This window comes from Coccinella septempunctata, chromosome 7 (genome assembly GCF_907165205.1).
Source record: "Coccinella septempunctata chromosome 7, icCocSept1.1, whole genome shotgun sequence".
In the NCBI taxonomy this organism is placed as follows: Eukaryota; Metazoa; Arthropoda; class Insecta; order Coleoptera; family Coccinellidae; genus Coccinella; species Coccinella septempunctata.
The window spans coordinates 31,129,377-31,155,261 of record NC_058195.1 but is presented as its reverse complement, the minus strand read 5'-3'; the positions used below and the strand labels follow the sequence as shown (position 1 = coordinate 31,155,261).

The 25,885-nt window shown below is 37.0% G+C and overlaps 4 protein-coding genes and 2 long non-coding RNA genes across 7 annotated transcripts; 5 read left to right on the top strand and 1 right to left on the bottom strand.

Annotated features, from left to right (window-relative positions):
* Nucleotides 1-446: 446 nt before the first annotated feature.
* Nucleotides 447-8,901, top strand: LOC123317772. The gene is made up of 2 exons (XM_044904382.1): nucleotides 447-1,246; nucleotides 4,431-8,901. Exons 1-2 carry the CDS (start codon nucleotides 447-449, stop codon nucleotides 8,899-8,901), a joined length of 5,271 nt encoding a protein of 1,756 aa, XP_044760317.1.
* A 7,754-nt stretch (nucleotides 8,902-16,655) lies between these two features.
* LOC123317771 lies at nucleotides 16,656-17,279 on the bottom strand. Its single transcript, XM_044904381.1, has one exon. It carries the CDS (start codon nucleotides 17,277-17,279, stop codon nucleotides 16,656-16,658), a length of 624 nt encoding a protein of 207 aa, XP_044760316.1.
* Nucleotides 17,280-17,691: 412 nt separating this feature from the next.
* On the top strand, nucleotides 17,692-18,093 carry LOC123318005. The gene is made up of 2 exons (XR_006538236.1): nucleotides 17,692-17,729; nucleotides 17,818-18,093. It is a non-coding gene; the product is annotated as an uncharacterized LOC123318005 (long non-coding RNA).
* Nucleotides 18,094-18,847: 754 nt separating this feature from the next.
* LOC123318006 lies at nucleotides 18,848-20,297 on the top strand. 2 transcript variants are annotated; one of them, XR_006538237.1, is made up of 4 exons: nucleotides 18,848-19,026; nucleotides 19,366-19,418; nucleotides 19,789-19,875; nucleotides 20,247-20,297. It is a non-coding gene; the product is annotated as an uncharacterized LOC123318006 (long non-coding RNA). The 2 variants fall into 2 exon arrangements; XR_006538238.1 differs by lacking the exon at nucleotides 18,848-19,026 and having other exon boundaries at nucleotides 19,117-19,418.
* Nucleotides 20,298-20,962: 665 nt separating this feature from the next.
* Nucleotides 20,963-23,863, top strand: LOC123317770. Its single transcript, XM_044904380.1, has one exon. The coding sequence runs from the start codon at nucleotides 20,963-20,965 to the stop codon at nucleotides 23,861-23,863; it is 2,901 nt and encodes a 966-aa protein (XP_044760315.1).
* A 278-nt stretch (nucleotides 23,864-24,141) lies between these two features.
* LOC123317769 (ATP-dependent DNA helicase PIF1-like) lies at nucleotides 24,142-25,221 on the top strand. The gene has a single exon (XM_044904379.1). The coding sequence runs from the start codon at nucleotides 24,142-24,144 to the stop codon at nucleotides 25,219-25,221; it is 1,080 nt and encodes a 359-aa protein (XP_044760314.1).
* Nucleotides 25,222-25,885: the final 664 nt, after the last annotated feature.

Below are 25,885 nucleotides of genomic sequence, written 5' to 3'. Positions count from 1 at the left end.
ATAAAACATTTTCGTCCACACGCTCAACTCTCATGTCAAGAAAATTCAGAGCGTTATTTGATTCCAATTCTAAAGTGAATTGTAATTTAGGGTGGAAAGAGTTGTCAAGTGGAAAAAGTTACAACGCACTGACTCAGTTTCAGTTTCGAGTGCTTAATATTGAGATATGTTTTTACCATTGGAAATTAAGACAGATTAAACATAATATTGACGTTATAAAGTCAAAACTTAGAAATGAAATACCGGAAGATTTGTTCTTCTCTTTCTCGACCAGACAGAATAGGTTTTATAGTTTCAAATTTCACCAGATTAGAAATAAACAAATGGTCAAGTTTAATAACTTGATGAATATGCGAGTACCTTCTTGTCTTCAAACTACCACCGACAAATGGATTATGAACTTTTCGGATCTCTCCATACCCAATAATGTGCAATATTTTCTCAGCATGGGTCATAAATTCAATCTTCCTTACACCAAAACAATACCTGTGATGGACGTGATCGTTGACTGCGAGAGGGTTATCGGTAAACACGACTTTGAGAATAGAGATTTGATTAGGGGTAGAGTTGTTAACACTATTACGAATTTTTTAAATTCGAACCAATATTCTAAATCTTTCAGTCCCTCCTTGTATCGGGATATGAGGGATACTCAGACGTTTCTCTCGAACAATAAAGATCACATAGTTGTCTTGAGGGCTGACAAGGGGAACGTTACTGTAATTATGAGCAGAGATGAATATTTTGGAAAATGTACGGCACTTCTCAATGATACACATACCTATCAAACGTTGGAATCTGATCCCACATTTCGCATCCAGAACAAGAATAATAGATTCGTCAAGATCCTGCTGAACAAGGACCTAATATCGGAAACTGTCGCGGAGAAATTAACCTGTAATAACGGCATTTTCCCTAAGATGTATTTTCTTCCCAAGATACACAAGACTGGCATACCGTTGAGACCGGTCTTGAGCTTTGTAGGTTCCCCTATTTATCAGTTGTCAAAATTTGTCGCCGATCTATTAAAGCCAATATTCGTCAAAGATGAACATTATGTCCGGAACTCCTTTGATTTTTTCAATTCGATAAATGGAACCAAACTACCACCTGACTATATATTGGTATCACTTGATGTCGTTTCTCTCTATACCAACACACCTACAGATTTAGCATTGCAGATCATTGAAGAAAGTTGGAATGTAGTTTCCGACCCCTCACCCGATTTTGATTTCAACACTTTCAAGTTGGTTTACAACTTTTTGATGGCCAGATTTTTGGTTTCGGAATGGGAAATTGTGTTTCACAGATTTGCTGTGACATTGTAATGGTGAAACTTCAGAATTCTTGTCTTTCCCGATTGCCTTTCTGGGTGCCCATTTTTAAACGCTACGTTGACGATATTTTCATTGCTATACCCGTTAACACTGAACAACTCGTTTTGGACACATTCAACTCTTTCCACCCTAAATTACAATTCACTTTAGAATTGGAATCAAATAACGCTCTGAATTTTCTTGACATGAGAGTTGAGCGTGTGGACGAAAATGTTTTATATGTCGATTGGTACCAGAAACCTACTTTCTCTGGTAGATATATAGGTTTTCACTCCCATCATGCCATGATACATAAAGTAAACATCATACGAAATCTGAAGTTCAGAGCCTTAAACCTGTCTGATTGCAGATTTCACGAAAAAAACCTTAAAAAAATCAGGTCTATCTTACTGGGCAATAGCTATCCGGCGTCTCTCATTAACAAAATTTTAAGGGAACCCCCCAAACTCCCCCCACCCCAGGACATTACGTCTAAGGAACCTCCGAATGCAGTTTCGAGTTACCACAGACTCATTTACATCAAAGGCCTTTCAGAAAGACTTTCAAAAATTATTAAAAAGGAGGACGTTAGGTTGTCCTTCAAGAGTTCGAACACCTTAGGTAGACACTTTTTCAGTATCATCAAAAACCCGACACCAACCTTTCTGAACTCCAACGTGGTTTACAAGATCGACTGTTTGAACTGTTCTCAAGTTTATATAGGGCAGACGGGCCGATATCTGAAGTCCAGAATCCAAGAACATATTAGATCTGTTCGTTTGCCGATTTCCAACCCCAAAACAGCTTTAGCCGAACATTGTGTGAACGCGGGACATATCTTCAATTTTGAAGACGTCCACATACTAAATAGGGAGTCATACCTGAGTAATCGATTCATTTATGAGATGCTGCAGATAAGTGTCCATGACTCAGTGAACTCTAGATCTGATATTCAACAACTCAGCAGATTTTATTACTCCCTATTGAAAATGAAAATGAACCAACTAACAAGAGGTGGAAGATGAAATGAGATCAACTTTTATTTTCTAAACCCCTCTCAATTTCACTCTTGATTTCTCAGCACATCACACGCGTGGGTACGCCTATGTCTTTTTACCTTTTTTACCTTGTTTCATTTCCCGATCAGCTGTTTCTTTAATTTCACCTCCGTCTGTCGGCATATCGTTGTATCGGTCGCACTGTTGTCGTCCCCGCTTTTCAATCAATTATACATGATTTTAACATTAAATATTGGAGAATGGATTTGAGATTTCTTGGAGTGATTTTGGGAGGATACATTTGTCTAGTTTGTAAGTACTATGTACGTTTATGTATAACATATATTTTGTTTTTACTATGTAATTTTATAGAAGAGAAAGAGAAAGAACTTTTTCAGGCTGTGTACACGTTCCTTATATTTTCAATGTATAGATATATTAACCACACCATCTTTTCTTGTGATATTTTTCTAGTCAACAACTTATAATGTAGCTCGTGTTTGCTCTTTTATTTAAATTTTTTATTTATTTGGTGTTCAAAATTGTCTTCTCATAACTTTTGTAGAGCCCTGAAGATGGAAAAATACATTTCCGAAACGTCGGCGAACTGACAGAGTATCATTCTCCTGCTTACTTCTGATCTTTACACCACCAAACCTATTTTGAACATATAATAATCTCCAGAAGGATTTTGGACTTTGCGAAACTTAGAAGGTAAGAAATAGTGTCATTCAATTTTATAAGAAAGTTTCGTTAATTAAATCATTCAGAAGTGGATATGAATAATCCTGCAGTAGGTAAACCAAAATTTGTTACTGAAACCACTAATTTTCCACGTGAAACGTTTCTCTTTTTGGTTCATATATATTTGCGAGACATAGGTACACCCAACACCAGAAATGACCTACGTATGAAAGGTTTATCTGAAACGTTTCTATGAAAATGTTTCTGAATTGAAAATACAAACGTTCCAAATTGAAAATTACGGTCCCTTATTCTAGCTTAAAGCTTCCTTGTGTGTCATTCTTAATAGGACAAAAGATTGTGACGAATTAATAACACATTACAAATTGACTTATTTCAGCTTCGAGCCGAATCATGAAGAGAAGGAAGAGAGGAGCAAGCAAATTGAGTAAGCAAACGAGGAAGGGAAAGAAAGTTTTCGTTCCAGGTATTTGAGATATTTTTGTATAATATTTTTTTTCGACTTTTTCACAAATGAATCAGAAATCTGTGGAATTTTATAGAATCTGAAAATGTTTTCAGAAAAATTCAATGAGTGTTATATTTTCCAATATTCCTTTTCCCCTTCAATACTTTGGAAAATTAATTATCTTTCATTCAAGAACAATAAATTACGAAATATAATATTCAAATTTAGCATATTCTACAGCAATTCCATATTATAACTAAATTTCATTATATCCAATGAGAGTTCAATGTATTGAATTATGTTTCATAAAACTACTTATATATCACATGAATTGAAAACATTCACTCACGTTCAGTAAATTATATTTATTTTATTACTTTCAAATTCAGATATTTCTGATGGAATTGGAATAGCAGGAACCAGCAAGGACAAAGTAATGACTCCGTTAATTTCATCTTCTCAACGTGATAATAATGATGAAAGGCAATCCGTGATATTCAGAACCATCATAAGAGGTTCTCGAAACCAAAATGATTTACGATTTAGTCCGGATTCCAGAGGTCACCAATGTACTGCAATCGCGGCAGTTGCATTGGCTTATAGCAAACTTCTCCCCTTCAATGCTTGGTGCACTGCGATCATAGATAATATTTTGGATTACGGGGATAAATTATATTTAAAATCAATTTTTTCGCGGAATTCACCCATTTTTAATAATTTGTTAGTTGTGGAGGTGTTTCCAAAGTTCAAAATCAATAACGTTTGTTTTTCATTGCATATAAATGAGGAAGATTCAGTTGTGAGTCATATAAACATTGAAAATCATGAAGAATTCGATATTCCGTTAGCGCAAGGTCTACCACAGGTTTTTCGAAATTATACTTCCGCTATATTTACGTCTGGGGAATTATCTACCTGTATAGGAAAAATAGCGAACTCCTATTATCTATTTGATTCTCACAGTCGTGGGGCGAACGGTGAATGTATAGAAGAGGAAGGTAAAGCATGCTTGCTCAGCTTCAATAATCTCCAATATTTATTGAATTATTTATTGCAAAATTATTCTCCTGTTCTGCTCTACAATTTGAATCCGATAGAGGTGCGAATGGTTTCTGTGGATAATTTGTCAGATGGAGACCAGTATTATTTACTGGAGGAATACGATTCCTCCTCATTTGGAGTCGTTCCATCTGAAAGAATATCTACAAAAGCAGTTTTGTCATCGATGATATCGGAAAATTGCGAAGTTGGACAGGACGATAATTACGAAACGGAAACCTCTACGTCTGTTGTGTGTGATGTCGCTGAACATCAGGAGGACACGCCTGACCATTACCTTGAGGCGCTTAGTAGTGAGTGCTCTTTCTGTGGAGCTCTATTTTTTCGCACCGAGAATATGATTTGCTGCAAAAGAGGCGCAGTGAGCCTTCCGGGGAGTGCCGCTTATCCGGACCTGCTGAAGGCTTTGATCATGAACAACCACCCTCAATCGAAGAACTTCATACAACATATAAGAAGTTACAACACGCTGCTCGCCCTTGGCTCCACGACAATCGTTCAAAGAGAAGGTTTGGCGAGAGGAGCCCCTGTTGTTGTGGTCTCAGGACAGATATACCACCGAGTAGGCGATGTTTGTCCATCCGATCCAGCATTTGGATCGCTGTATTTCGTGGATTCAGGAGAAGCCACGAAGAAGAGGGCATCAAAAGGAGTTGGAGACGGTTGCAACCCCCGATTATTAGGGCAAATAGATGCTCTGCTGAGGGAAACTCACCCATACGCCCAAATGTACTCTACCCTAGGTCAAGTGGTTCGTGACACACGACGAACCAGTGGTAACGATTCCGTTCCGCAACTTGGCCTATATTTCCACCAACAACCAGGAACCAACAGGAAGGTCTACGCGGCACCTTCCACTTCCACCGAAATCGGCGCTATTTTTCGTACAGTCGACGGGGATATACCTCCACCAGGCACAGTTCGTGTGAATTTAATAAGTACAAGTAATAGTTTCCAAATTAAGGATATCCCAAAATTGTCTCCAATTGTTGATGCTCTCTGTTATCCACTACTTTTCCCTAACGGAGAATTGGGATGGTCGACTGGGTTGCAGAAAACAATTGGAAATAAACGGATTTCAAAATTAGAATTCGAGTGCTACCGTCTGATGATTCGTGCAAATCATTTTAACCCGATCCTTCTATCTGGACGCTTGGCTCAACAGTTCATCGTTGACAAATACGTTGAGTTAGAAGGTTTCCGATTAAATTTTTTGCGAACACATCAGAAGGAATTACGCGTCGAGAGCTACGTCGGGCTCCAAGATTATATTGCGCGAAGAACGGTAGTGGAACCAGACGGTGGTGAAAGAATAGGTAGAGTTACTATCCTACCGAGTTCGTTCATCGGAGGGGCACGTTTCATGCAGCAAAATTATCAAGATGCAATGGCCATTGTAGCAAAATATGGCAGACCCTCCCTTTTCGTCACTTTCACCTGTAACCCCAACTGGCGTGAGATCACTGAAAATATGGGAAGTAAACTGTTGAATCCTCAGGATAGACCGGAACTAATCGCGCGAATGTTCGATTTAAAAAGGAGGGCATTTTTCGAGGATATATTGAAATTCAAAATTTTCGGTGATGTGATCGCTTACGTTTACGTTATAGAATTTCAAAAACGCGGTCTTCCTCATATGCACTGTCTTCTGACTTTGGCAGATGAATATAAACTGCGAAATTCTGAGGATGTAGACAAGCTGATTTGCGCCGAGCTACCAGCCGAAAACACCCGGCTTTTTGATATTATAATGTCCACCATGATTCACGGACCCTGTGGTGATCGCGCACCGGATTCTCCATGTATGGTCGACGGACAGTGCACCAAGCATTATCCCAAAGAGTTTTCGGAAATTACCAAAATTAATTGTGCGTTGCCCGTATATAGGCGAAGAAATGACGGTCGCACCGCGATATTCAAAACAAACAAAGGAATGTGTGTGATAGATAACAGAGACGTAGTTCCGTATAATCCATATTTATCCATGAAATATCAATCTCATATAAACGTGGAAGTGATAACTTCAGTAGGAGCTATCAAATATGTTTTCAAATACATAAATAAAGGTCCCGATGCTGCCGTTCTTCAGTTGCGAAATGAGGTCGTTTGGGACGAAATCCAAGCATTCATTGATTCCCGCTACATCTCTTCCGGTGAATCAGCTTGGAGATTGTTGTCTTTCCATATTCAAGACAAAAGTCATACAATCTATAGGTTACCCGTCCATTTGCCTGGAGAACGTGAGGTATATTTTGAAGAAGGGGAAGAGATGACAGCGTTACAACGTTCAAAACTCAGTCGTTTGGAGGCGTATTTCGAACTTAATGTGAACGATCCTAGCGCACGTGAATGGAAGTATTGTGAAATACCTCTCCTTTATTCTTTTAATGCCACCCAACATCGCTGGGTTAGACGTTTGAGAAAACGATCTGTAATACCTAGGATGTACACTATAAGTCCGAAGTACATAGAAAAGTTTAATTTGCGTATTTTGCTCCTTCACGTTCCAGGAGCAAAATCTTTTAATGATTTAAAATCCTTCAGCGGCACATTATATTCTACGTTTAAAGAAGCGGTACTGGCCAGAAATCTGATAGCGTCAGATTCGGAGTGGTTCAGAACTCTGGAACACGCAGTCCTGGTAGAAATGCCCGGGTGTATGCGGAAATTATTCGCGTACATGCTGTGTTTCTGTGAGATCGGCGAACCACTGTCACTTTGGAATGAGTTCAAGCGATTCATGATAGAGGATTATGTGAGGAAAGGTATCTCAGAATGCCAATCTGAAGATTGCGCTCTGCGTAGAATCGAGAAGACATTACGTTTTCTGGGAAAAACTCTCAGAGACTTTAATCTGCCGGAGCCAACCTCAAGTTCGGGAGTCAACGTTACCAACACCAACGACGACGATGAGACTTCGAGAACGGAGTCGTCAGATTCAAGTCTTGGGAGTTTGAACCAGGAACAACGCAATGTGTTCAACAAAATCATTTCTGCGGTCGAGTCAGCGACGTTAGGTGTAGATAGATATTTCTATCTCCAAGGCAGTGGTGGTACGGGAAAGACTCATCTGTACAACACGTTGCTGAAATATTGCGAGGAACGGCATATACCAACTCTTGCCGTAGCCTTCACTGGGATAGCTACGTTATTGCTCAGAAACGGAAGAACGGTCCATTCGACGTTCAGGTTGCCATTACATCTGAATGCATCTTCCCGCTCCTCTATAACGGCACAATCCCAGGAGGCTGACCACTTGAGAAAAATTCGGCTTATAATTTGGGACGAAGTCTCTATGGCCAGTAACCATGTCCTTAATATTGTGGACGATCTACTTCGAGATGTATGTATGGACCCCCGGCCTTTCGGAGGTAAATGCATACTACTTGGAGGAGATGTTAAACAGCTACTTCCAGTAGCTTCTGGTCGTGTAGAACAAATCGAGCTCTTTTTCACAAATTATAGGTTCTGGAGAGTTTTTCAAGTGGTCCATCTGATGACCAATATGCGTGTAAATGCAGGTGGGGAGGATTTCACCCGGTGGCTAGAAGATCTGGGCAGGGGTACCACCAACACCCAAATCGTCAAAGACAAGGACACAAAAGATGGTGATTTTGTTAATCTGCCAGATCGTTGTCTGACGGTTGATGTTGTTAGAGAGATTTACGGACAGCTTCACGCTCTTACACCACAGCAACTCGCACAGCGAGCTATTCTCTGTCCCAAGAATGAACATTGTAATTTACTCAATGACAAAATTCTCGAATCGTTTCCCGGAAAGACCTTCGTTATTCACAGTAACGATAGCGTGGCTTCGGGTGATGAAGACGAGGTGGCAAACTTTCCGGAAGAATATTTGAACAGCATAACACCAAGCGGAATGCCTCATCACAAACTCAAACTCAAAGTAGGTGTACCGGTTATACTTCTTCGAAATTTATGTCTTGAAGATGGATTGATTAACGGTACACGACTACTGGTGTTAGCTGTGACAGATATGTTGATAACAGCCGAGATCGTCACCGGCCGTTTTTGCGGGAGAAGAGTTCTCATTCCTAGAATGGATCTAACTTCTTCCGACCAAAACTTGCCGTTTGTACTGAAAAGACGACAATTACCGTTGAAACTTTGCTTTGCCCTCACCATTAATAAAGCACAGGGGCAAACATTTGAACGCGTTGGCATATACCTAGCGAGTCCTGTCTTTTCTCATGGACAACTCTATGTGGCTTTCTCAAGAGCTCGCTCTTGGGATTCCGTGAAGGTAGAAGTGGTAAAGACAAAACATCAAGGGTATTTGCTCAAATCATCTAAAAAAGTTTTTACTAAAAATATAGTGTTCGGTAACATTTTGAATTCTATCCAAAATGAGTAATCCTATTTTTGATCAATTTTTCAAATCAATCCATCGATTTTCGGAAACAGCAAAATTGCATAATCATCATTTTCAAAATTGCTTTTTTTTCCAAATTGTTCGTTAATTACCTCATTGAGTAAATTGAAATCAAATTCTCAGGATGAAAATTAATCGCTGTCCGACCTCATGCGCGCGCTTTATTATCCCTATCAAATGAATTTCTTCGTCAAAATTATCTGTGATTTCTGGCCCTTTTCAAAATCAATTCATCGTTCGTCTCGAAGTTCATACCGACAATATTCTTCATTATACAAAATTTTCACGTTTAGCAACCATTAACAATTAAATCATTCTTTTCCAAATTCAGCATAACCCATTCGCATTCTTTGTTTAATATTTTTTTTGTAACGTATTCTCAACCCAATTTTTTTCAAAATTCCCATTTTCCCTCATTCTAAAGCAATTCACACTTATTAACGCATCATCTTTCGATATTCCACGTTTTTCGAAATTTATTCCAAATTTCTATTTCCAAATTGTTTTCCAAATTCTCATGCATTATTTCATGGATAAATTATGGATTATATGGTAACTTAACTGTTTCTATTCACACTTCAAATCACACAAACAAATCTCGGAAAAACCCAAAATTTTTATATTTCATATCAATAACCCCCTACCCCTATCTTTTTTCGTTATTATATATTTTTTCAATTGTTTCCATTCGTCAAAATTGTTGAATCATAACCTTTTCCACCTTTTCACATATTCCTAATAATCTTTTAGGCACAATTATTCAAAATTTTTCGAAAAAAAAATTTCTTCGTCTTTTTTTTTGAGTTTCTGGAATTCACTCTGAATTATCATGTCGGGAAATATTAATGGAGGTGCATTTAACTTTACGGAAGACCATACCATATTTTCTAGGGCCATATAAACGTAAGTATTTCCAAATTAATTTTTCTATCAAATAACTCAATTCAATTTGAAATTTTCAGATCATCATCAAGGAATAAAGGAGAAAGCTGACGAAAACCAACCAACCTTATCCCATCTGTTGCATAGCTGTTATTCTTATGTATATATTGTGTATATATTGTTAGTAATGCATATAGAATTGTTTTTAATTTTTGTAATGTATATAGAAATGTTTTTAATGTTTGTAAACACGGGGAGACAGGGTTTTTTCTGCTGAGGTTTTTCCCTGAGCTTTTATATCATACGCAAAACAGTATGGTACCCCGTTGCACTAACCCAGCAAAATTGATTGAGTATTTTTTTAATATTCGATATAATAATATTCACTTTCGAAAACCAATTAAATTTGAATATATCTTTCATCTTTCCATTGTTTTCTTAATATTCAATTTTAGATTTTCGAAGACAGGTTGTGGTATGTTACTCAAAGATTTGATAAACTGACTACTCAAATTATGTATATGTTCTAATTGATTTTAATGCATTGGAATATATGCGCATAACACAGTCTCCTATTAAACACACTAACTTTGTTAGAAGTTTCAGATGAAATAATAATGGTCCTAATAGACCATGCATCGATAGTTTGTTGAAATCAGGTTGTTGAGGAGTTTTGAAAAACATAATAATATACAGGGTGTTTTATTTGAAATGAAGCGGATAGACTGAATGAAACTGCACGAATCACCCTGTTAATTAAATTTATGTTTAACATTCAGGCGTTGGAGTAATCAAGTGGGTTTTAGCCCGAAAAGGCTTCTCAGCCCAAAAAGTCGAATCAGCCCGAAAAGGCGAATCTACCTACAAGGTGGATCTCCTGGCTATACTGATCTGCCAAAAAAGGTTGATCTATCAATAAAGGTAGATCTATCAATAAAGGTAGATCTATCAATAAAGGTAGATCTATGGGCTTACTAGTTAATACTATAACGTTGATAAAAAATGATCACTGAATCGTATCAAATTTTTTGCCACGTTGAAGTGTCGGTGGAGGGTATGGGAAATTTGAAATGGCGAGCGCCGAAGGCGCGTGGCCGGGTAGAGCGGTAAATGGAACGCAAGAGTAAGAATCGAGCTTTCCGAAAATGCCTAGATCGTATTTTTACCCCGTCTAGAAGTGTCCGAAAATTGCGTGAGAAAATCGCGAAATTCACGATTTTCGCGAAAAGGTACCAATTTGATTTGATTAGCTTGAGAGATCCGCGGTAGCTCGAGAGCCGGGATGGGTGTCGAACTAAGCTCGATGAACCCGAAATTAAAATAGGCCTGTTCTTTTTCCCGGAGCCCGAACGATATTACCTAAAAAAGCGTAAGAATTTCGAAAATTTTTGACGTCTACGAAAATTTGATAAATTAATTTCCAAGAGCATAGAAGTAATTTCCATCACGTCTGACGTTTCGAAAGGGGTTTTTGCAGTTTTCGGAAACTCGAGTCGATTATTATATGAATAATGCCAAAATAGGGAAGATAAATGCTAGAGAATCATTCTCCATATCCTGTAGCACCTCCAGGTACCCATATTTCGGCTCGATATGTACAGGTAAGTTTGCAATTTTCGATATTACGAAACCACCTCGGTTAAGCACCTTTCAGAACCTTCGTTTTGGCCCTGAATATTTTCAGTCATTTCGTGATTTTTAGCGTTGAAATTGCCAAGATAAATTTATATTAGGAAAGTCGAGGTCACTATTCAGCCAAAACTAACTTGAAATTTTATAATTTCCATAATTTTTCAATTCGTATAACGTGTTTGCCTGTCATTCGGGTAGAAGTGTTGAGGGAGCCTTAGGCCAGGTTCATTTGACTGTTGACAGACCGTGAAAAAATTGATGTAAATTTCTAAGGTTTAATTATTATTGAAATTAAAGGATATATTTACTACATTTCTCCCCGTACAATAGCATAGCAGTGATAGCACTTCGAAGCTCACATCACAGATGAATTTTTCCCCATAATCCGAAAGTTAGGTTATTATTGAATTTCCAGATATGAAAGACAGTTCTTGGACGTGAATCTGTATCAAAATCAGATGTAATAACTGATAGTTTATTTTGTCACTAACAATACTTATTTTTCAGGCACATATAAATTAATCATATCAGGAAATGTATGAAATTCACAAATGTCAAATATCATCTCTCGGAAAGTCTCATTTTAAATAAAAAAAGCTTCTTCAGGGGTAAGCTTCTAAGCAATTGTTTCAGAAGAGTTAGTATTTGAAGTATATGATCCATTTGTCAAGTTTACATAATGGATTTCAGATTAAATTACATGCAAACTCACAGAATGAGAAACATCCTTAATCTTGGTGTATGAACATAAGAATTTCTAGATAACAAACGGTTCTTGGGGGTGAGTCTGCACAGAAAATCGACCAGGAGATTCTATATTTTATAATTGAAATTTATTTTCAGGCATATATAAATGTATCAGATCAAGAAATGTATAATATCATCTCTCGGACAGTGTTATTTGGTAAAAAAAAAGTTTTTTCAGAGTAAGTTCATAAAGCAATTCGTTCAGGAGAGTTTCCATGTGAAGTAGATGATCTATTTCTCTTCTTTTCAACTGAGTACATCAGATTTCTGGAAACGTTCAAGCAAGTGGGTAGTGTATGGAGATGATTTTCTTAGTCTAGATCTATGGCAAAATACGTTTTGAGATAAGTTATTCTGTTGGAATTATATAATGATTATTGAAACACAATCTATGAGTGAGCTTTTGCGTTAAAATTCTATGTTTATAGACATTTGTCGAGTTTTCTCATTCAAGGTAAGATTTTTCTCTTATCGTAGAGAGAAGGACTCTGTAGGTTTTTGTTCGAAATAAACTGAATTAAATGTTATAATACTTGAAATCTTCATAATTAGGCTTCTTTTCAATTCCATATAACAGATTCTAGCCAATTTTCAAGCTTTTTGATTGGTGTACAAGGATTATTCTATTCGCTCATTCCAGATAATAGGAGAAATGTTTTCAATTAACTCATTCAAGTGGAATAATAAAATGATTATTGGGATGATAAAAAGATTATTGAAACACAATCTATGAGTAAGGTTTTACGTAAAATTCCTATATTTATATAGACTTTCGCCAAGTTTTTGTCATTTGAGGTTAGTTTTTTTTCTTATCGTAGATGAAGGGATTTTGTAGATTTTTGTTCAAAATGAACTGAATTAAATATTATGATGCTTGAAATTTTTTTAATTAGGCTTCTTTCCCATTCCATATAACAGATTTTGGCCAATTTTTAAGCTTTTTGATTATTGTACGAGGATTATTGTATTTAATCATTCCAGATAAAAGGAAATATGTTTTCGAATAACTTATTCGAGTGGAATGATATAATGATTATTGGAATACAATGGCAGGGTGTGTTTTTTGCGTTAAAATTCTACTTTTATAGACTTTTGGCCAGTTATTCTCATTTCAGGTTAGTTTTTTGTTACATCGTAGAGAAAGAACTTTGTGAGTTTCAATTCAAGATGAACTGAATGCATGGAATCTCCGTTATAACGCTTCTGTCCAACTGAATATAACTGATTTTTGATAATTTTTGAGCAATGTATGAGATTATTTGTTTTCTTTCGTGAAATTTGCGACAATGCCTGTATATATCGAACGGTGTGAGTTATGTGTGATACTCAGTATTGTATAGTATTCGCGTATCATTAAGTGCGAGGGCCGTAGGCCCGAGCTACGGGCGGAAGGCGAATCGCGAGGGCCGAAGGCCCGAGCTACGGACAAAAGGCGAATCTGTCCATGAAGGCGAATCTACCTACAAGGTGGATCTCCTGGCTATACTGATCTGCCAAAAAAGGTAAATCTATCAATAAAGGTAGATCTATGGGCTTACTAGTTAATACTATAACGTTGATAAAAAATGATCACCGAATCGTATCAAATTTTTTGCCATGTTGAAGTGTCGGTGGAGGGTATGGGAAATTTGAAATGGTGAGCGCCGAAGGCGCGTGGCCGGGAAGAGCGGTACATGGAACGCAAGAGTAAGAATCGAGCTTTCCGAAAATGCCTAGATCGTATTTTTACCCCGTCTAGAAGTGTCCGAAAATTGCGTGAGAAAATCGCGAAATTCACGATTTTCGCGAAAAGATACCAAAATGATTTGATTAGCTTGAGAGATCCGCGGTAGCTCGAGAGCCGGGATGGGTGTCGAACTAAGCTCGAAGAACCCGAAATTAAAATAATCCTGTTTTTTTTCCCGGAGCCCGAACGATATTACCTAAAAAAGCATAAGAATTTCGAAAATTTTTGACGTCTACGAAAATTTGATAAATTAATTTCCAAGAGCATAGAGGTAATTTCCATCACGTCTGACGTTTCGAAAGGGGTTTTTGCAGTTTTCGGAAACTCGAGTCGATTATTATATGAATAATGCCAAAATAGGGAAGATAAATGCTAGAGAATCATTCTCCATATCCTGTAGCATCTCCAGGTACCCATATTTCGGCTCGATATGTACAGGTAAGTTTGCAATTTTCGATATTACGAAACCACCTCGGTTAAGCACCGTTCAGAACCTTCGTTTTGGCCCTGAATATTTTCAGTAATTTCGTGATTTTTAGCGTTGAAATTGCCAAAATAAATTTATATTAGGAAAGTCGAGGTCACTATTCAGCCAAAACTAACTTAAAATTTTAAAATTTCCATAATTTTTCAATTCCTATAACGTGTTTTCCTGTCATTTGGGTAACAGTGTAGAGGGAGCTTTAGGCCAGTTTCATTTGACTGTTGACAGACCGTAAGAAAATTGATGCAAAATTTTAAGGTTTAATTGTTATTGGAATTATTAGAGGATATATTTAATATATTTACTTCATTTTTCTCCGTACGATAGCACTTCGAAGCTCACATCACAGTTGAATTTTTTCCCTTAATCGGAAAGTTAGGTTATTATTGAATTCTTAGATATGAAACACAGTTCTTGGACGTGAATCTGTATGAGAGATCGGATATTATAACTGATAGTAAATTTTGTAACTAATAATACTTATTTTTTTTCAAGAATATATAAATTTATCAGATACAGAAATGAAAAAATCCTAGAATGGCAATTATCATCCCTCGGAGAGACTGTATTAGGAATAAAAAACCTTCTTCAGGGGTAAAGTCCTGAAGCAGTTCGTTCAGGAGAGCTTCTATTTGAAATATATGATCTATTTTTCAAGTTTACATAATGTATTTCATATTAAATTACATACAAATTCATAGAATGACAAATATGTTTACTTGGTGTATAAATATGAGAATTTATAGATAACAACCTGTTCTTGGGGGTAAGTCTGTGTATAAAATCAACCAGGATATTCTATATTTAATAATTAATATTCATTTTCAGGCAAACATGAATTTGTCAGATCATGAAATGTAAAGCAATGTCAAAAAAGCATGTATCGGTGAGAGTTTATTGAAATAAGAAAGGTTCTTCATGGATAAGCTTCTAGAGCAATTCGTTCAGGAGAGTCTTTATTTGAAGTATATGATCTATTTTTCAAGTTCACTTAATATATTTCAGATTAATTACATGCAAACTCATAGAATGACAAATATCGTTTTTTCAGGTATAGAAACATGCGATTTTATACATAACACACCGTTCTTGGGGCTAAGTCTGTATAGAAAATCAACCAGGAGGTTCTGTTTTTCATAATTAATATTCAGTTTCAGGCACACATAAATTTATCAGATCATGAAATGTCATGTCAAAAAAGCATGTATCGGAGAGAGTTAATTGAAATAAAAAAGGTTCTTCATGGATGAGCTTCTATAGCAATTCGTTCAGGAGAGTTTTTATTTGAAGTATATGATCTATTTTACAAGTTCACATAATATATTTCATATACATTACATGCAAACCCATAGAATGACAAATATCCTTTTTTAAGGTATATAAACATGAGATTTTATACATAACACACTGTTCTTGGGGCTAAGTCTGTATAGAAAATCAACCAGGAGGTTCTGTATTTCATAATTAATATTCAGTTTTAGGCACACATAAATTTATCAGATCATGAAATGTAATGTCATGTCAAAAAAGCATGTATCGGAGAGAGTTAATTGAAATAAAAAAGGTTCTTCATGGATAAGCAATTCGTTCAGGAGAGTTTTTATTTGAAGTATATGATCTATTTTACAAGTTCACATAATATATTTCATATACATTACATGCAAACCCATAGAATGACAAATATCCTTCTTTAAGGTATATAAACATGAGATTTTATACATAACACACCGTTCTTGGGGCTAAGTCTGTAGAGTAAATCAACCAGGAGGTTCTGTATTTCATAATTAATATTCAGTTTCAGGCACGCATAAATTTATCAGAAATGTCATGTCAAAAAAGCATGTATCGGATAGAGTTAATTGAAATAAAAAAGGTTCTTCATGGATAAGCTTCTAGAGCAATTCGTTCAGGAGAGTTTTTATTTGAAGTATATGATCTATTTTACAAGTTCACATAATATATTTCATATACATTACATGCAAACCCATAGAATGACAAATATCCTTTTTTAAGGTATATAAACATGAGATTTTATACATAACACACTGTTCTTGGGGCTAAGTCTGTATAGAAAATCAACCAGGAGGTTCTGTATTTCATAATTAACACTTCAGTACTCGCGCGGGGTACTACAATACCCCAGGCTCCACGTATTGCTTATGTATCTATCGGACGCGCGAGTACTGGAGTGTTAATATTCAGTTTTAGGCACACATAAATTTATCTTCTTCTTCTTCTTCTACTTCCTGGAGATCTGTCGATCTGTTAGTTCTGAAGCTGCCTCTGCATCTCTTCCTGAGAGGTAGATTGCCAACTATCTCTCCATCTTTTAGGTGGTCTCCCGGGAGGTCTTGAGCCGGGCGGGTTGTTTTCTAGGACTATTCTCGGAAGTCTGTTCTCGTCCATCCGTCTTACATGGTTGTACCACTGCCTCTTACGTTGTCTTCCCCATCTCACGATATCTTGTATCCCGCATTGTTCTCTGATATCTGTGTTTCTTACTCTGTCTCTCCTCGTTTTCCCCACTATTGTTCTCAGTGTTTTCATTTCAGCCACCCTTAGCATGTGTTTCGTCTTAACGGTGTCCTCGCGGACTTCCGTGCTGTACGTCATGATGGGTCTGATACAAGTCTTGTAGATTCTAACTTTGCTATCCTTGCGCATGTACGGGTTAGACCAGACTATATCTCGTAGGCATCCTGATAGTGCGGATGCTTTGTTAATCTGGCTCCTTAGGTCTTTAACTGGGTCGTGGGTACTTGATATATCCACGCCCAGATATCTGAATTGCATCACCTGTTCTATGGGATTGTCCTCCACCACTAGCTTACATCTGAGCGGATCCTTCGCGATTGTCATACATTTAGTTTTGCTGATAGAGATATTCATATTGAGTTTATCAGATCATGAAATGTAATGTCATGTCAAAAAAGCATGTATCGGAGAGAGTTAATTGAAATAAAAAAGGTTCTTCATGGATAAGCTTCTAGAGCAATTAGTTCAGGAGAGTTTTTATTTGAAGTATATGATCTATTTTACAAGTTCACATAATATATTTCATATACATTACATGCAAACCCATAGAATGACAAATATCCTTCTTTAAGGTATATAAACATGAGATTTTATACATAACACACCGTTCTTGGGGCTAAGTCTGTATAGTAAATTTACCAGGAGGTTCTGTATTTCATAATTAATATTCAGTTTCAGGCACGCATAAATTTATCAGAAATGTCATGTCAAAAAAGCATGTATCGGAGAGAGTTAATTGAAATAAAAAAGGTTCTTCATGGATAAGCTTCTAGAGCAATTCGTTCAGGAGAGTTTTTATTTGAAGTATATGATCTATTTTACAAGTTCACATAATATATTTCATATGTTTTACATGCAAACTCATAAAATAACAAATATCCTTTTTTTTTAGGTATATAAACATGAGATTTTATACATAGCACACAGTTCTGGGGGGCTAAGTCTTTATAGAAGATCAACCAGGAGGTTCTATATTTCATAAGTAATATTCATTTTCTGATACTGCTCAATTTTGTTTCGAAAGAATTTTCTCAATGGGAAAAAACTGGAACAACGCCTGATTTCAAGGAACGCTGTTAGACATATATGTTATGTGATAATCTCTATCGTATATTATTGAAATAGGAAAATCATTTTATATTTTTGATCAATATATTTTCACTGGCTATTTTTTTCTCTCATTCCCAATTCCAGTAGTCTGTTAATTCATAATCGATGTAATTTTTTACAAATAATAAATGGATTATTCTAAGTAAATCAGAATATATAACTTGAAGCTGTAAATTTACATTGAAGTTGAATAAATACGACGCTCCAGAAATATAAAATAAAATGACATGAGAAATTCAATCCACATTTCGATTTCGAATAAACTGTCGTGTAGCTTTCGATCATAGACATGAAAGCTCTTAGCCATAGAGTGCTCTTAGTTGGCACTGCTGTTATCTTTCACTTCTCCAAAATTAGTGCTCTGTGGTTCAAACAACAGAAGTTCTAAAAAGCTTGCATTTCCTATCACATAAATTGGACATATTGGTTATTCTGAAATACCTGTCATGATTTGATATAAATGTTAAGGGAATTGAAGCTTTTCTAGAAATGAATGAGTGCCATTCTTGTGAATCAAAAATAAATGTCAAGTCGTAAACAATCTTAGAACATAGAATTCTTATTACTTTACAATGAAATACCAGAGATACCTATATCTCTGTGAAATACGCACAGTTTGAGATTTTCTGTTTTATTCGCAGAGAGAGGCTTGAAAAACAGCGAATTTTCGTATGTCGTCATTTCCGTTTCGCGATATTTAAATACCATTGATGATGAATTTTCCACTTGGAATAATATTTGGGGAATTTATTGATGTTTGAAATATTGATTTTTTATTTAAATGATGGGATTAGAAATGAATGGGATAATTTTTGAACTTATATACTTTGTTGCAAAAAACCGGAAGTAACTTTTGATTTTTGAGTTGATCTGATTGGATTTCACGAATTGGTTCCTATGGCAACTAGAATACTTTTTAGGTGAAGAACTCGGAATAAGCGCCCTTTTGAATTTCAGGTTTCAAAAGACAGCTTGTGTTGTGTTACTCAAGGTATTATTACTATTATTACTTCGAACTAATTATAGATTCAGTTAATAATTATCAAAACTAGCTCGATTTCAAGTTATCAATTCATTTTCCTATACATATTTATCAATACTAGAATAATTTTTTGAAAAATTTCACATTATATAGATATAACTATTGGGTATTCCAGAAACAAGATGGTGATATAGCATAATTTTTCTCAGAAAAAATTCAAAATCTTGAAGGAATGTTATGAAGTTGTTGAATAGTTTCGAATGATTTTTTGGATTTTAAAACAAATTTATATTATCATTATTCCCCCGTTTATTCGATATATTTAATATACTATTATCGATTCAATAGGTACCACATATAATAATCTCCAGAAGGATTTTGGACTTTGCGAAACTTAGAAGGTAAGAAATAGTGTCATTCAATTTTATAAGAAAGTTTCGTTTATTAAATCATTCAGAAGTGGATATGAATAATCCTGCAGTAGGTAAACCAAAATTTGTTACTGAAACCACTAATTTTCCACGTGAAACGTTTCTCTTTTTGGTTCATATATATTTGCGAGACATAGGTACACCCAACACCAGAAATGACCTACGTATGAAAGGTTTATCTGAATCGTTTCTATGAAAATGTTTCTGAATTGAAAATACAAACGTTCCAAATTGAAAATTACGGTCCCTTATTCTAGCTTAAAGCTTCCTTGTGTGTCATTTTTAATAGGACAAAAGATTGTGACGAATTAATAACACATTACAAATTGACTTATTTCAGCTTCGAGCCGAATCATGAAGAGAAGGAAGAGAGGAGCAAGCAAATTGAGTAAGCAAACGAGGAAGGGAAAGAAAGTTTTCGTTCCAGGTATTTGAGATATTTTTGTATAATATTTTTTTTCGACTTTTTCACAAATGAATCAGAAATCTGTGGAATTTTATAGAATCTGAAAATGTTTTCAGAAAAATTCAATGAGTGTTATATTTTCCAATATTCCTTTTCACCTTCAATACTTTGGAAAATTAATTATCTTTCATTCAAGAACAATAAATTACGAAATATAATATTCAAATTTAGCATATTCTACAGCAATTCCATATTATAACTAAATTTCATTATATCCAATGAGAGTTCAATGTATTGAATTATGTTTCATAAAACTACTAATATATCACATGAATTGAAAACATTCACTCACGTTCAGTAAATTATATTTATTTCATTACTTTCAAATTCAGATATTTCTGATGGAATTGGAATAGCAGGAACCAGCAAGGACAAAGTAATGACTACGTTAATTTCATCTTCTCAACGTGATAATAATGATGAAAGGCAATCCGTGATATTCAGAACCATCATAAGAGGTTCTCGAAACCAAAATGATTTACGATTTAGTCCGGATTCCAGAGGTCACCAATGTACTGCAATCGCGGCAGTTGCATTGGCTTATAGCAAACTTCTCCCCTTCAATGCTTGGTGCACTGCGATCATAGATAATATTATGGATTACGGGGATAAATTATATTTAAAATCAATTTTTTCGCGGAATTTACCCATTTTTAATCATTTGTTAGTTGTGGAGGTGTTTCCAAAGTTCAAAATCAATAACGTTTGTTTTTCATTGCATATAAATGAGGAAGATTCAGTTGTGGGTCATATAAACATTGAAAATCATGAAGAATTCGATATTCCGTTAGCGCAAGGTCTACCACAGGTTTTTCGAAATTATACTTCCGCTATATTTACGTCTGGGGAATTATCTACCTGTATAGGAAAAATAGCGAACTCCTATTATCTATTTGATTCTCACAGTCGTGGGGCGAACGGTGAATGTATAGAAGAGGAAGGTAAAGCATGCTTGCTCAGCTTCAATAATCTCCAATATTTATTGAATTATTTATTGCAAAATTATTCTCCTGTTCTGCTCTACAATTTGACTCCGATAGAGGTGCGAATGGTTTCTGTGGATAATTTGTCAGTTGGAGACCAGTATTATTTACTGGAGGAATACGATTCCTCCTCATTTGGAGTCGTTCCATCTGAAAGAATATCTACAAAAGCAGTTTTGTCATCGATGATATCGGAAAATTGCGAAGTTGGACAGGACGATAATTACGAAACGGAAACCTCTACGTCTGTTGTGTGTGATGTCGCTGAACATCAGGAGGACACGCCTGCCCATTACCTTGAGGCGCTTAGTAGTGAGTGCTCTTTCTGTGGAGCTCTATTTTTTCGCACCGAGAATATGATTTGCTGCAAAAGAGGCGCAGTGAGCCTTCCGGTGAGTGCCACTTATCCGGACCTGCTGAAGGCTTTGATCATGAACAACCACCCTCAATCGAAGAACTTCATACAACATATAAGAAGTTACAACACGCTGCTCGCCCTTGGCTCCACGACAATCGTTCAAAGAGAAGGTTTGGCGAGAGGAGCCCCTGTTGTTGTGGTCTCAGGACAGATATACCACCGAGTAGGCGATGTTTGTCCATCCGATCCAGCATTTGGATCACTGTATTTCGTGGATTCAGGAGAAGCCACGAAGAAGAGGGCATCAAAAGGAGTTGGAGACGGTTGCAACCCCCGATTATTAGGGCAAATAGATGCTCTGCTGAGGGAAACTCACCCATACGCCCAAATGTACTCTACCCTAGGTCAAGTGGTTCGTGACACACGAAGAACCAGTGGTAACGATTCCGTTCCGCAACTTGGCCTATATTTCCACCAACAACCAGGAACCAACAGGAAGGTCTACGCGGCACCTTCCACTTCCACCGAAATCGGCGCTATTTTTCGTACAGTCGACGGGGATATACCTCCACCAGGCACAGTTCGTGTGAATTTAATAAGTACAAGTAATAGTTTCCAAATTAAGGATATCCCAAAATTGTCTCCAATTGTTGATGCTCTCTGTTATCCATTACTTTTCCCTAACGGAGAATTGGGATGGTCGACTGGGTTGCAGAAAACAATTGGAAATAAACGGATTTCAAAATTAGAATTCGAGTGCTACCGTCTGATGATTCGTGCAAATCATTTTAACCCGATCCTTCTTTCTGGACGCTTGGCTCAACAGTTCATCGTTGACAAATACGTTGAGTTAGAAGGTTTCCGATTAAATTTTTTGCGAACACATCAGAAGGAATTACGCGTCGAGAGCTACGTCGGGCTCCAAGATTATATTGCGCGAAGAACGGTAGTGGAACCAGACGGTGGTGAAAGAATAGGTAGAGTTACTATCCTACCGAGTTCGTTCATCGGAGGGGCACGTTTCATGCAGCAAAATTATCAAGATGCAATGGCCATTGTAGCAAAATATGGCAGACCCTCCCCTTTCGTCACTCTCACCTGTAACCCCAACTGGCGTGAGATCACTGAAAATATGGGAAGTAAACTGTTGAATCCTCAGGATAGACCGGAACTAATCGCGCGAGTGTTCGATTTAAAAAGGAGGGCATTTTTCGAGGATATATTGAAATTCAAAATTTTCGGTGATGTGATCGCTTACGTTTACGTTATAGAATTTCAAAAACGCGGTCTTCCTCATATGCACTGTCTTCTGACTTTGGCAGATGAATATAAACTGCGAAATTCTGAGGATGTAGACAAGCTGATTTGCGCCGAGCTACCAGCCGAAAACACCCGGCTTTTTGATATTATAATGTCCACCATGATTCACGGACCCTGTGGTGATCGCGCACCGGATTCTCCATGTATGGTCGACGGACAGTGCACCAAGCATTATCCCAAAGAGTTTTCGGAAATTACCAAAATTAATTGTGCGTTGCCCGTATATAGGCGAAGAAATGACGGTCGCACCGCGATATTCAAAAGAAACAAAGGAACGTGTGTGATAGATAACAGAGACGTAGTTCCGTATAATCCATATTTATCCATGAAATATCAATCTCATATAAACGTGGAAGTGATAACTTCAGTAGGAGCTATCAAATATGTTTTCAAATACATAAATAAAGGTCCTGATGCTGCCGTTCTTCAGTTGCGAAATGAGGTCGTTTGGGACGAAATCCAAGCATTCATTGATTCCCGCTACATCTCTTCCGGTGAATCAGCTTGGAGATTGTTGTCTTTCCATATTCAAGACAAAAGTCATACAATCTATAGGTTACCCGTCCATTTGCCTGGAGAACGTGAGGTATATTTTGAAGAAGGGGAAGAGATGACAGCGTTACAACGTTCAAAACTCAGTCGTTTGGAGGCGTATTTCGAACTTAATGTGAACGATCCTAGCGCACGTGAATGGAAGTATTGTGAAATACCTCTCCTTTATTCTTTTAATGCCACCCAACATCGCTGGGTTAGACGTTTGAGAAAACGATCTGTAATACCTAGGATGCACACTATAAGTGCGAAGTACATAGAAAAGTTTAATTTGCGTATTTTGCTCCTTCACGTTCAAGGAGCAAAATCTTTTAATGATTTAAAATCCTTCGGCGGCACATTATATTCTACGTTTAAAGAAGCGGTACTGGCCAGAAATCTGATATCGTCAGATTCGGAGTGGTTCAGAACTCTGGAACACGCAGTCCTGGTAGAAATGCCCGGGTGTATGCGGAAATTATTCGCGTACATGCTGTGTTTCTGTGAGATCGGCGAACCACTGTCACTTTGGAATGAGTTCAAGCGATTCATGATAGAGGATTATGTGAGGAAAGGTATCTCAGAATGCCAATCTGAAGATTGCGCTCTGCGTAGAATCGAGAAGACATTACGTTTTCTGGGAAAAACTCTCAGAGACTTTAATCTGCCGGAGCCGACCTCAAGTTCGGGAGTCAACGTTACCAACACCAACGACGACGATGAGACTTCATTTCTGCGGTCGAGTCAGCGACGTTAGGTGTAGATAGATATTTCTATCTCCAAGGCAGTGGTGGTACGGGAAAGACTCATCTGTACAACACGTTGCTGAAATATTGCGAGGAACGGCATATACCAACTCTTGCCGTAGCCTTCACTGGGATAGCTGCGTTATTGCTCAGAAACGGAAGAACGGTCCATTCGACGTTCAGGTTGCCATTACATCTGAATGCATCTTCCCGCTCCTCTATAACGGCACAATCCCAGGAGGCTGACCACTTGAGAAAAATTCGGCTTATAATTTGGGACGAAGTCTCTATGGCCAGTTACCATGTCCTTAATATTGTGGACGATCTACTTCGAGATGTATGTATGGACCCCCGGCCTTTCGGAGGTAAATGCATACTACTTGGAGGAGATGTTAAACAGCTACTTCCAGTAGCTTCTGGTCGTGTAGAACAAATCGAGCTCTTTTTCACAAATTATAGGTTCTGGAGAGTTTTTCAAGTGGTCCATCTGATGACCCATATGCGTGTAAATGCAGGTGGGGAGGATTTCACCCGGTGGCTAGAAGATCTGGGCAGGGGTACCACCAACACCCAAATCGTCAAAGACAAGGACACAAAAGATGGTGATTTTGTTAATCTGCCAGATCGTTGTCTGACGGTTGATGTTGTTAGAGAGATTTACGGACAGCTTCACGCTCTTACACCACAGCAACTCGCACAGCGAGCTATTCTCTGTCCCAAGAATGAACATTGTAATTTACTCAATGACAAAATTCTCGAATCGTTTCCCGGAAAGACCTTCGTTATTCACAGTAACGATAGCGTGGCTTCGGGTGATGAAGACGAGGTGGCAAACTTTCCGGAAGAATATTTGAACAGAATAACACCAAGCGGAATGCCTCATCACAAACTCAAACTCAAAGTAGGTGTACCGGTTATACTTCTTCGAAATTTATGTCTTGAAGATGGATTGATTAACGGTACACGACTACTGGTGTTAGCTGTGACAGATATGTTGATAACAGCCGAGATCGTCACCGGCCGTTTTTGCGGGAGAAGAGTTCTCATTCCTAGAATGGATCTAACTTCTTCCGACCAAAACTTGCCGTTTGTACTGAAAAGACGACAATTTCCGTTGAAACTTTGCTTTGCCCTTACCATTAATAAAGCACAGGGGCAAACATTTGAACGCGTTGGCATATACCTAGCGAGTCCTGTCTTTTCTCATGGACAACTCTATGTGGCTTTCTCAAGAGCTCGCTCTTGGAATTCCGTGAAGGTAGAAGTGGTAAAGACAAAACATCAAGGGTATTTGCTCAAATCATCTAAAAAAGTTTTTACTAAAAATATAGTGTTCGGTAACATTTTGAATTCTATCCAAAATGAGTAATCCTATTTTTGATCAATTTTTCAAATCAATCCATCGATTTTCGGAAACAGCAAAATTGCACAATCATCATTTTCAAAATTGCTTTTTTTTCCAAATTGTTCGTTAATTACCTCATTGAGTAAATTGAAATCAAATTCTCAGGATAAAAATTAATCGCTGTCCGACCTCATACGCGCGCTTTATTATTGATGAAATAAACTGAGATTTCGAAGAAATACAATGATTTATTTAACTGTAGTTTTACATACATCGATCAACAAACGTGTCGTTCTCATTGACTTTTTTATTAATTGATTGACAGACACTCTTTTTAGGTTATATTTGATCTCATAGAATATTTGACAGATTCAGACTTCACTGACATGAAGTTTGATGATACAAGGCGCCAAATTTGAAACTGTAACACTTCCTCTAAATTCAAGCCTTGTATTTAGTTAACAGAAAACATACATATAAATTAACCTCAATTATTGTGAATTACATTTTCAGATTATCGCACACTCAACAAAAATATCTCTCAAACATACCTAGTAGAAAATTTTAAATTTTACATTCCTTTGGGTTTTCAACTATACCCAATTTGTTTCTGAAATACTCAAACTTAGCTCTAGGCAATGGCTTGGTAAAAATGTCTGCTAACTGATCATCAGTGCTGATATACTTT

Excerpts from the sequence above, each read along its gene's own strand:
- LOC123317772 (XM_044904382.1), top strand. The coding sequence starts at position 447 with ATGGGTCATAAATTCAATCTTCCTTACACCAAAACAATACCTGTGATG. Across the intron at positions 1,247-4,430 it reads TTTGATTTCAACACTTTCAA|TCGTGGGGCGAACGGTGAAT; the intron begins GTTGGTTTACAA and ends TGATTCTCACAG.
- LOC123317770 (XM_044904380.1), top strand. The coding sequence starts at position 20,963 with ATGGTTTCTGTGGATAATTTGTCAGTTGGAGACCAGTATTATTTACTG.
- LOC123317769 (XM_044904379.1), top strand. The coding sequence starts at position 24,142 with ATGGCCAGTTACCATGTCCTTAATATTGTGGACGATCTACTTCGAGAT.
- LOC123317771 (XM_044904381.1), bottom strand. The coding sequence starts at position 17,279 with ATGAATATCTCTATCAGCAAAACTAAATGTATGACAATCGCGAAGGAT.